This window comes from Pithys albifrons, chromosome 10 (assembly GCF_047495875.1).
Source record: "Pithys albifrons albifrons isolate INPA30051 chromosome 10, PitAlb_v1, whole genome shotgun sequence".
Classification (NCBI taxonomy): domain Eukaryota; kingdom Metazoa; phylum Chordata; class Aves; order Passeriformes; family Thamnophilidae; genus Pithys; species Pithys albifrons.
In genome coordinates, this window is record NC_092467.1 from 5,644,066 (window position 1) to 5,656,442 (window position 12,377).

General features: G+C 44.8%; 1 protein-coding gene across 3 annotated transcripts in view; it reads right to left on the reverse strand.

Moving 5' to 3' along the window:
- Positions 1–12,377, reverse strand: part of COP1 (COP1 E3 ubiquitin ligase) — a 141,844-nt gene that overhangs the window by 63,294 nt on the left and 66,173 nt on the right. For all 3 annotated transcript variants that reach the window (XM_071564761.1, XM_071564762.1, XM_071564760.1), the window contains 2 exons: positions 7,944–8,052; positions 5,198–5,279 (listed from right to left, as the gene is read on the reverse strand). In XM_071564761.1, the coding sequence (XP_071420862.1) occupies positions 5,198–5,279; positions 7,944–8,052 (191 nt within the window). The remainder of the gene's footprint in view (positions 1–5,197; positions 5,280–7,943; positions 8,053–12,377) is intronic.

A 12,377-nucleotide genomic window follows, 5' to 3' on the forward strand; every position in this document is an offset into this window, starting at 1 on the left:
CTTTTTTGTTCAAGTTTGCAGGTCATAAGCTGAGCCATTTAATGTGGTGAAGAGACAACCCGTGTGTTCCAAGTCATCACAATATTCGTTACAACTGACAGACACAGATTAGAGCCTGCAATTTCTGTGATCTAAATGCTGTGAGATACTCTGGGCTCCAATTATATCTTAGTCAGTACCATAAAAAGGATAGATGGGACATATAACAACACATAATGAAACATGTCAAGTTTTACCCAGAACTGCCCATTATTTTTTAAAACACTGACAGGTTAATAAAGCATAATTCATAAGGGTAGGGTTTATTTGCTATAGCTTTCAACAATTTTGCTGAGGTCGAGGCAGTAATTACACAACACACAGATGTCTTGGTAACATCTAGAACTGTGCTGATGAGACAAACGACCATCTGAGATTGACTATTTCTGAAACACATGTTCTCAAAGCATATTTTTCCTCATTTTGCAGCTGCTGACAGAGACATCTCTGTGTGGCCAAATGCCCACCCATCACCAAAGCAGTAAGAAGCTCCCTCCAGAACTGCTTTTTCAGTTCAAAATGTTTAGGTATTCTCAAGATGTTTTTTTCAGTTGGAGCTTTCCACCAAATGTGTAAGTTTGTAAATTAATTATCCATGCATCAGTTCTGTGTCTAAACACTGACTAAAAGAGGCAGCAGCCTGTTCTACAATAGCTGAAGGTGTTGATGCACAGTTGGTACACAGAGGAAGGATGTTTCAGCCAGCCTGTCACTCCTGCAATTCTTATCTGCTCATGTGATGGAGAGCCTGCTGCTGCTCCAAAAAAGCTGTGAGCCAGGAATAGGATCTTGCTACCAGAAAACTCATTTGCAGAGATTAGCAGAATCCCTAGGAAAGGAGAAAACTGCTGAATTGCCCTGCTAGGCAAAACTTTGGATCCACTGCCTTCTGTGAGGATGACACAAACTGATGACTGTTGGGAGGCAGTGACTGCAGGGGACTCCTTGCATAAGACACTGACTTCCTGGTCAGTATTGTAACTATCAACATCATCCTGACCTTTTCAAGGTACTCCCAAATGAATCCAACAACCCCACAAATCTCCAGGAAATTATTGAACTTTTGGGCCAGACAAATGACCAAACGGAAGGTTCAACCTGATATTTAGAGCAATAAACACCTACACCTCAAGCTGAAGTCAGCAGGAGCTGAAGGAGCAAAGTATCACTGAAAATGAAGCCCCAGACAATCCTCTGGAAGCTGGAGGAGCAAAATGTGATCTGCAGTTCTCAGACTATTTTGGTCTCTTCTCCCAGGCACTCAGCAATAGGACAAGGGGGCACGATGGGCTCAAGCTCTGCCAGGGGAAATTGAAGTTGGAGAGCAGAAAAAACTTCTTTGCAGAGAGAGTGCTCAGGCATTGGAATGGGCTGCCCAGAGAGGGGGTGGATTCCCCATCCCTGGAGGTTTTTCAGCTGAGCTTGGCCGTGGCCCTGAGTGCCATGATCTGGTAAAGGGACTGGCGTTGGACCAAGGGTTGGACTTGATGATCTCAGAGGTCTTTTCCAACCCAATCCATTCTATGATTCTCTCTAAAAGGCTGTGCTTTGTGTTTTTTTTTTTAATTTAATGAAGTCAATTCTGCACACCTGTGCTGCCTCTCTGAATTCAGAGGCACTAACAGCTGTAAGAACTGGTACCAGGGTCTCACCAAGGCAGCATGAAAATTGCTTTCCTTAAATGAGACAGATCCTTGTGTTCCTCCTTGCCATGAGTCAATGGAAAGTAACCTCATGCCACAGCTCAGAGCTCTCAGGTGCTCCTGTTCTACTCCAGCTCTCCAGTTCAAGCCAGGAATGGACTACAGATGCAAAACCAGGACTTTCTCAGTGCTGCTTCTGTCTCCTGGAGCTTCAGAGAACTTCAGAGACAACCCCAGAGCAGAAATACTTGACCCCCCAAAACACGCCTGTACCCCAGCAGAGACTTAAATACCACCCACAGAGCATCACAAAACATTTCCCTCTCCCTCATCTGCTAACTGTACCACAACCATTCAACTACACCACTAATCCAGGACAGACAGCCCCAAATCATTAGCTAAGTTCATTAGCCCCAGCCCTACCCTGATACTTTGATGGTATCATTTTGCCTTCACAAAATTAAATAATCTTTTCTCCTCCAAGAGCAGACATTCACTTACATAAGAATCACAGCTCCTGCTATTATTATGTGCATAAAAGAACTGAAATTAAGACTGTACCTTCTCCCCAAGCTACTTGTAGTAGAAGTAGGCACTAATTTTGCTCATTGCTGTGTGGTTGGAGTACACCTTTGGGTCCCTACAGACACACACAATTACCTTTGCCCCTTGAAAAGGGAAGGGCATAACAACAAGAGATAAAAGTGGGGTTTGCACACACAGTAGTTACCTCAAACACAATCATGCTTTTATGCTCTCATTATCTGCTATTACTGTAAAAAGATCTTCCCCAAATAAGCATCCTGGATTATCTTTATGTAAGGACATGGACAATGCAGGACCCAGGGCCCAAGGATGCTGCTTCTAATTATGTCAGAATCATTTTCTCCCTAATAGCTCTGTTAGAATCCCCTTTGCTGTGCCTGAGCCCTGGCAGAGGGCTCTGAAGCACAGGGGTTATCAGTTTATAAGCTCCTTCTCCAACACATGCCTACCAAGTGATTTCAAAATCAGCTTCCAGCTTGAAAAGAGTGAGGAGAGACAGGCACAGACACAGGCAAGGGGGAAGAACCGGCAAAGCTGTCACGTTTTTGTGCTGGCTTGTCCTGCTCACTTGACAGGAGAACGTGATGCCTGTGCTTTGTGGGGAAGCACAGCCAGGCAAGCTCTGATTGCTCTGGCCACACCAACATCCATCAGCATGGAGATTTCTTCTCAGAAAGCCCAGCCTGGCCTCACAGAAACAGAGGAATCCAAAAGGAAAGGAAGAACAGAAAGATGATCTTTCCTGACAGATGCTGTACCTGGCCAAACATGTATTTCTGTGTACTCACAGCTGGCCAGAACTCAAACAAACAGTCATGAATGTAAGCAGAAGAACAACATTTTAAGTTAGGCAGGTTTGAACTAAGAAGTTGTCATTTGTGTGAACTTTTCCTTATATTTAACCCTTTCAGTCAGCAATAGGACAAGGGGGCACAGACTCAAGCTCTGCCAGGGGAAATTGAAGATCAGAAAAAAATTCTTTCCAGAGAGTGCTCAGGCATTGGAATGGGCTGCCCAGAGAGGGGGTGGATTCCCCATCCCTGGAGGGTTTTCAGCTGAGCTTGGCCGTGGCACTGAGTGCCATGATCTGGTAAAGGGACTGGAGTTGGACCAAGGGTTGGACTTGATGATCTCAGAGGGCTTTTCCAACCCAATCCATTCTATGATTCTGTGATTCAAATGTGATCACTGAAGGTGGACACTACAACATTAATTCAGACATTTGCTACTATTGCTCTGTACCTTAAAGGCTTCCAAAATCTGTGCTGAGACTCCATTTGTCTCTAATTGGCTTTTTATATATGCAAATCACAGGCAAGTCATGGTAAAACTAAAGGATAAAATGTTCCAGCCCAGTTTTATCCACCAAAACCCCAACGCACCTTCAAGTGACCTTTGTGAATTGAAATGCAGGTTATGTAGATCTGCAGGCTCTATTACAATTATTTCTAAGTAAATAGTACACTTTCAGAGACAATTACTGAAGAAGGGGAATGTTAAACTGAGGACTGGAACTCTGCTTGCAGCTGGGCTTTGCAGAACTGGACACCTCATTAGCATGTTAATAAATGCACTTCTACCTGGCAGGTCAGCTCTTTCACATGCCTGGCAGGAGTGGGGAGCACTGATGAAGAGCCTGATAACTTACAAGGTCAATGTTCACTCCTGCTGCATTTAAGGAAACAGTAAACACTCCTGACTTCCACCAAAAACCATTTAAACCCTACCTTAAATAGAAAATAATCATTAAAGCTGCATTTTGTAAATGGAATTACCAGCTATGAGAACAGTAGTGACAGGACAAGGGGAAATGGCTTCACACTGACAGAGGGCAGGAATAGGTGGGATATTGGGAAGGAATTGCTGGCTGTGAGGGTGGGCAGGCCCCGGCACAGGTGCCCAGAGAAGCTGTGGCTGCCCCATCCCTGGGAGTGTCCAAGGCTGGACAGGGCTTGGAGCACCCTGGGCTGGTGGGAGGTGTCCCTGCCCATGGCTGGGGGTTGGAACAAGATGGGCTTTAAGGTCTCTTCAATCCAAACCATTCTATTATTCTGTGAATGCCAGATGCAATCGAGGAACACTAATTTCTTTTGAAACAGCATTTACAAGCGTTTTAGAAGGGGGAACAGCTTACAAGGTTTAATGCTTATGAAAAATCAATTTATCATTTCAAAGCAAATCATGGAAAGCTCTGTCCAGAGTTCCAGCAACCCACCTGTGAGAGCTGATCCCCACGGACTAGGGGAGGAGCTCTTAAGCTCTTGCTGTTTGACAGCTCTGATTTGATATTGTAAACAGATAAACTCTCTTTCCTTAGGGATGAGGAATGCTACATCCTGCTCAGTGCTATCCCCTGCTTTAAGAGCTTCCTATTTCTTTTTAGAAGAGGAACATTTTTCTACCACCATGTGGTAAAGGGCTTGTCTTAAGGGTTCTCCAAAAGTGAAATGGACCCAGAGTGTGGGAAGCTGAGCTGCTCCCAGCACTTCCACTCACTCCTTTAAGCTTCGAGAACACAGGGCACATCAGTAACCTGGGAAGCTTCTTGTGCAGTCTTTAACATTCAGAGCTACAGGTAAACCAGCAGCAGGCACTTTTAACTGCTGCTTTTTTACTGACAGCCTCATTTTTGATATAAAAAGACATGCTGTTCTCTTGAAGGGCCCCAAGGCTTTAACTCAACAAGTTTAACTAATGTTAAAATACATTCTGCTTTGTTTAGACTCCTGGAAAATGCTAGCTGAGACAATATTGCACAAAAAAATGGGAAGCAAGAAATCTCAATCCAAACAAAGCTTCTCCTTCTCTACGATCCAAGCAGTTCTGTAATAACTTGACACATCACCACGACAACTACAGTATTGAAGGCAGCTGAGGAATCAGCTCCTTGAAATATCCCATTTTTGTTCCTCCAAGGGAACACACAGACTACAAAAGCCTTCTGCACAGAGACTGAAAAAGAATAATACCTTTGGCATCATCAGAGCCTGAAGCCAATAGCTTTGGGTCCATCAAGTTAAAGTCAACACTCCAGCACCTTTTCTCATGCTCCTGTTCAGAGAAACAAGAAAAATATTGCAAGATAGTGAGTTGTAATATGATAAAACAGGAAAGAAAAACACACATGTTGTTTGGTATAAATTGCCAGTGGAATCCTGGACAGAGAAGCTTATTGTGTTTAGTAATTTCTCAAAAAATATCTTTTCTCCCAATCAGAATGAACCTTTCAGTATCCTAGACATGCCAGGAAAGCAGAAAATAGTAGAATGGCTTTTTCTAAAACTAAAACTGATTTAATTTGTACTTGAAAGAAAAAAATATTCCAGGAGACATAAATTGAAAATCTGTTTTTGCATCATAATTTGATATTAACAGGTATCTCCCAATACTGATAAGATGCCCATTTCAAACACCTCCTCTCCGAAAGTCCAGGAAATCCTCACCTTCCTGTTAAGCTGTTAAACAAATTTTCTCATGTGTAATGCTCTGTTTTTCCACTCAAATATTCCTAAAAGACTGTACACTCTCCCCAAAGCACAGAAGTGCTGTAAGTACCATGCTGGCACATCCCACATAGAAGGTGAACACTGCATGGAATAAAAACCTGAAATTCAGTCAAACTCTCTATTAAAGATTTCACACAGGCTTGCAAGGCGAAAAGCTTGCCAGGATCAGTCACTAAAGGGTCTCAATACGTGCAAAGCACATGTCAGTTTGCAACCTCTATGCAAATCCAAATAAAAAATTCAAGTAATCTCATAGGAAGCAAAATGAGTTTGTTTTAATGTAAGCAACAGCTGGTCCTCTCTAGGTTCATTATTCAGCCTCACAAAGAAATGCAAAATGTATCTGAGAGGAAAACAGACAAGATTTATTTTGTCCAGTATAATTTCTATTTTGTTGAGATATGCAAAGGACCAGTGAAAACAAGCATTATAAAATCGCTAAAACACAATGAAAAAGTAAACAGAGTTTTAATTAGGAACTAAAACTTAGGCTGAACTGTCAAGGAGGGGGAACTCAAGGCCAGTTTGCAGTTCATTCACAATCATAGAATCAGTTGGGTTGGAAGAGACCTCTGAGATCATCAAGTCCAACCCTTGGTCCAACTCCAGGCCCTTTACCAGATCATGGCACTCAGGGCCATGGCCAACCTCAGCTGAAAAACCTCCAGGGATGGGGAATCTACCCCCTCTCTGGGCAGCCCATTCCAATGCCTGAGCACTCTCTCTGCAAAGAAGTTTTTTCTGATGTGCAACTTCAATTTCCCCTGGCAGAGCTTGAGTCCATCGTGCCCTCTTGTCCTAGCATTGGTCACTATCCCTGACCAGTTTTGGTGGACTATGCCACCTGCACAACAGGCTACAGCACGTCCAGCCTCTCCCCAAATGCAACAATCCTCTCCCACCTTCCTTGTTCTGCTCACAACTCTCAGGAGGCATTACACTGAATCTCAGCGTTCCAGTTCCATGAAGAGACAAGTGCCAGCACATTGTCCTGGGGCAGGGCAGGTCTCTGTGGAGCTCAACCCGCCTGTGTGTTGAGGCCACCCCAACTCCCTGCAGCGCTCCAGGCTGGGCACAGAGTGGCTGGAGAGCAGCCAGGCAGAGGGACCTGGGGGGACTGAGCGACAGGAAGCTCAACAGGAGCCAACACTGTGCCCAGGGGGCCAAGAAGGCCAATGGGATCCTGGCCTGGATCCAAACTAGCGTGGCCAGCAGGCCCAGGGCAGTGACCCTTCCCCTGGACTCTGCCTTGGGGAGGCCACACCTTGAGTGTTGTGTTCAGTTCTGGGCCCCTCAGTTGAGGCAAGAGATTGAGGGGCTGGAGCGGGGCCAGAGAAGAGCAACGAGGCTGGAGAAGGGACTGGAGCACAAGTGCTGTGGGGAGAGGCTGAGGGAGCTGGGGGTGTTTAGCCTGGAGAAGAGGAGGCTCAGAGGTGACCTCAGCACTGTCTGGAACTGCCTGAAGGGAAGTTCTGGCCAGGTGGGGGTTGGTCTCTTCTCCCAGGCACTCAGCAATAGGACAAGGGGGCACGATGGGCTCAAGCTCTGCCAGGGGAAATTGGAGATGAGAAAAAACTTCTTTGCAGAGAGAGTGCTCAGGCATTGGAATGGGCTGCCCAGAGAGGGGGTGGATTCCCCATCCCTGGAGATTTTTCAGCTGAGACTGGCTGTGGCACTGAGTGCCATGATCTGGTAAAGGGACTGGAGTTGGACCAAGGGTAGGACTTGATGATCTCAGAGGTCTTTTCCAACCCAATCCATTCTATGATTCTATGACTGTGTGGAAAGGGAAGGGTCCTGCCCACACTCCCTTCTCCCTGCCCTCTGCACTTCTGCTGTAGGAGCACCTGCATCAGCAACCACTGCAGGGCTTTACAAAAGACTGAAGTGGAACAGGTATGAAGAGACAGAGGTTTCTAAAGAAAGGACAGACAGCCTCCAGGAGCTCATTTCTCTTCAGGCAGACTCCCTGCCTGGAAGCAGCAGCAGAAAAACGTCAGCTGCCTCTTGCCTGTGACAGGAAGGCAGAGCTGCCTCCTATGGAAGACTGCAGCTCAACAAAGCTGTGTGGATGAGGCATTTACACAAGAGGAATAGCATCATTTCACCCTGTGGAATGGAAAAGCCTATTGCTGGAGCCTCTGAATGCTGCTCCCCCAGCACAGGCAGTGAACAGTGTGGGAAATGTTGCTCAGTGACTGTTTGTTACCTGGTAGACCTTGGATCTTTGTCCTGTGAATCCATCCCAAAGGATGACAGTGCCTTCATAGTCACTGCTGGCAAGCAGGTTCTTGTGGTAACTACTCCAGCTGATACAGCTGCAAAAGAAAGAGCCCTGTGAACAACTTAGAGCCCAAAAATCACTCCTGCAATACATCAGACAATAAGTATCTTTGCAAAGCACATGGTGTTTGGTCAAAGCATCCCACTGAAACACACAGGATAGGAAAAAACGAAACTCACCAGACATAAAACAAAAAACCACAGAGGATAGGAAAAAAAACCTCACCAGACATAAAACAAACCCTACTCCACAAACTAAATCAGCAGCTTTATTGGGGGAAGAGACAGCATCCCCTCAATATGAAGTGCTAAGGTTTAGGACTTTTTAAAAGTGCATTTATCTCTAACACTGTGATTGTTTTGCTACTTGAATTCCACACAAATTCTCAGAGCTCAAGGTTTGACTCCCTAACCTATTACCAATAGTTACCACTATTATTATTACCATGAACTACTATTATTGCCAAAAAGATAACTATTTACCTAACAGCAGCTATATATGTAAAACATATAGCAGGGATGGTAAATCAACCTCTCCCCTGGCACACATCTAATGTTCTATATATACATCTATTGCAAGTGAATGTTTGACTTCTGAGAAATTACTTCCAGCCTTCTGTAAATGCTGAAAAAGCCCCTTCCTAACCAGAAGCAAAGAGCAGTTTGTTTGCTGTATTTTAGGAAATATTTCTGATCAAGAACTGCAAAATATGTCACTCAGATTTAAACTGAATTAAGTGGCTGTGCGAAATTAAATAATGATTCCACTGACAAACTCTAACCATCAGCAGGGAAAACAAGAGCAGTGACACTGCCAAGTAACACTCATGGCACTCTGGCACTGTGCCTCCATTCCGACTCCCCAAAAATGTGACAGAGCTAAGAACATTTGTAATACTTGTTCACCAATTTTTGGACCATCTGGCAAAGAAGTGAGCCAGTTGCCATCAGCTGTGGGGCACGTGGTAGAGGCTGAACTGACAGATCTAATTCGTGCCTGTCCTCAAACAGCTCTGACACAGATAACTAGATTAAAGTAGCCTTGGGGCCAAGTTTTAACCAACAATATAAACTAGAAGTCTGTGATTCTCTAACTTAGCACTGCTTTGATCAGTGCAGCTACACATTGAAACATGATGTAGGTACATGGATACTGATTTAGGAGTATTATACCTTGACAAATTCTTGGTTCCACTATACACTTGCACCATGTTTTCCTTAGTAATTTACACACAGAAGGGGAAAAATACTTTTTCTTTCTTAAGGTACTTAAATATAAACATTTATTATCCAACTATTTAAATAACAAGCAAGCAGCATTGGTATTCTGCTCCTGACCAGATCTCACTGAACAGCATCCTTTGGTTTTAAAACTTTACATTCAGAAACTTAAAATTTTATTTACCCAATATAATTCATCATCTTTAACCATCCGCTGCTGAGAGGATGGATGAGGTCACACACCACGGGCAGTGGCTTCATCTCTTCCAGGACATGTCATTAATAAGACAATGTGAGTGTGCCCAGCCCTGGTAAGCACAAGGGCTGCCCACGAATGTATCATCAAGGGGCTGTCATTACTCCAGCTCTACTACCATTAGGTACCCACACAGAAAAGCAGGTCTTGACAGCCTGTGATTTACTGGAAGCCTCATTCCAAGAGGCTTAAGTGGCTCCCTGAGGACCAAAGGAGGCTCCAGGCACTGCCCACCGGAGCTGGGAGGTGAAGGTGCAGCAGCCAGAGATAACCACATCTGACAGCTGGAGCTCTGTTCCCAGATGCAGCAGTGCCTGATGGAAGCAAAACCAGCTCAGAGCCCCAGCAGTGAGCTCTGGGCTGGGAACAGACTCCAGCTGATGGCAGGGGGTAGACACTGCACTAGACCTTTATCAGTTCAAACCTGCTCCCTACCAGCTTAGCTCCTCTCGAGGCAGAGCTTCAAGGAGCTTCAGGAAAAAAAGGAAATGATCTGTAAGTGTAGCCCTTGCACAAAGGCAGGGAGAATGCAGCCCACAGCCAGATCTTAGGAGGCATTCTGGATGGCTTTGACAGTACAGCAAGCATCAGCCAGTGGAGAGGGTCCCAGAGAAAGGCTGATGTGCTGGTCACCCCTTGGCTGGTCAGAGGATGGATGGTCTGTGCTGGTGGAGCACAAGATCCACATCTGATTGGCAGAGGAGAGGTGGGTATTGCAAGCTGAAGTATGATGAGGATAATCACATAACCACAGCTGTCAAAAAAGCAATCACCCCAGATGATGAAAAATAGGAATTACTGAGTAGGTAGAAAGATATAAAGGACAGAGTTTAACAGTTCTGTTCGAGATGTGATAGATTTAATAAGTGTCAGGTTTGTAGGGACAGGTAATACTTTACTGGCCCAGTCAATATGGATGGAGAAAAATGAAGGGTTTCTGTGTCCAAAAGCATGTCCATTTGGCCTGGCACAGCAAAGATCCCTCTGCAGCCCGATGGTGTTAACAAGGGGTTAACACTTATTTGGAAAGAATTTGTAGGTAGACTGAGAGGGGGAAACAGGAACTGACAGGTGAAAAACGTTTAGGGATTTGCAGCCACTAAGTGGTTCAATTAACACCTTCTAAGTCACACACACCATAAATCTTTCATTTTTAAGTAATATGATTAAGGGATCATAGCAAGACAAAATCAACTCTGTTCCAGCTCTCTCCCCTAATTCCCCCCTCATCACCACTCGACTCTCTTCACAAAGTCTGAAACTAGAGATTTCTCCCTAACATTGCAATACCTGAACTTCCAATTTCAATTCTCCAAAGTAACCTTTGTAGAGCACAATTTAGGGTCGGATAAGGGGGAGGAAAACTCCACCTCCAGGTAATGGATGCTTTTTACCAAAGGCTGACTGTTGTTTCATAGAAATCAGAGTGCTTTGGGTTGGAAGGAACCCTAAACCTTATCTCATTCCAACCCCCCTGCCATATGCAGGGACACCTCCCACCAGCCCAGGGTGCTGTCCTGCCCAGGGTGCTGTCCCAGCCCTGTCCAACCTGTCCTTGGACACTCCCAGGGCTGGGGCAGTCACAGCTTCTCTGGGCAACCTGTGCCAGGGCCTGCCCACCCTCTGAGTAAAGAACGTCCTAACTTCTAATCTAAATCTCTCCTCTTTTCACTTAAAACTGTCCCCCCTTGTCCTGTCACTGTCTGCACCTCTAAAAAGTCACTCTGTAAGAAGTCCTTCAGCTGAAATCTCTGGCATCTGTGACAACACACACCTGGAAGAAGGCTGTCCTAGTGCCAGATGTTGCTCTTCCAGGTGGCTTCCCAGGGACCTGCAAAGGGTTGGAACCTGCTGCCATGTTCCCCTCGAGGGAAGCACTGATTTTTCTTCCATGCCCAGTACAGGCAATTTTGTTGAAACTTCAAAGACATCTATTTTTTTCAGGTTCCCCATAGATGTTATCATGGGTAACAATAACAGACTCAAAGAAAGGCATGAGGGAGCAAGCTGGACACGGGGAAAGGAAAGGGCAAAGGTGAGATGAACCAAAAATGCAGCTTATACAGGCCTCAAACAGGTTAACCATCAAACCCTCAGTAGTTCATAAAAATAACCTTTTGTAGACAATCTTTAGATGGCCTGCAGACACACCCAGGGAGAAACTGAAGTGTGGAGGCTCTGAGATGTGATATAAAAATAACTACCTAGGGCTGAGAGAATGTATAATTCAGTGCTGGATTAAAAGGAGTTGTGTGATGCCATCTTTTATTTTAAATACAGCAGCTTTGTTTTTTCCAGTTTTTGCTTTGTTCTTTAATCCATAAACAGGGTGATAGTTACACCCTGGAGGTTTATCTTATCAGAAGCTGTGATAGCTTTCCTTCCTGGGGGATTAAGATGCAGAAACTCTAGTTGAAAGCTAATCACCAACCTCTGAAACTCTCTCCTACCCTCAGCATCTGATCCAGCCACACAGAAATCCTGACCCCATAAAGATTTATGCGCATCCCTCATTTTATTCAGGGACACAAGTGGGGCCAGCTCGGTTAACTTGTCAGTCATGCTGATGTTTATTTCATGAGCCAGTATTTGGATGGTTGCAATGTCTCAAATCCAGGATCAAGCCACCCAGTGTCAACCACCCCCCTGGCAGTGAGAGTTAAACCAAGTTAAAGCCTTTAATAGGGCACAAACTGCTTCCAAGCACCAAGTGCTTCAGATCCAGCCTATTACCATGAGTCAACCTGTGACCGGTACTTTTAAGACTGAAATGTTTTTAAGGGCATGATCTGTTACTGCAAAAACAGCCATGTGAATAACAGTGCTAAGCAAATACTTCAGACTCAGGTGGAATTACATTACTATTATGAATGTTTAAAAAAA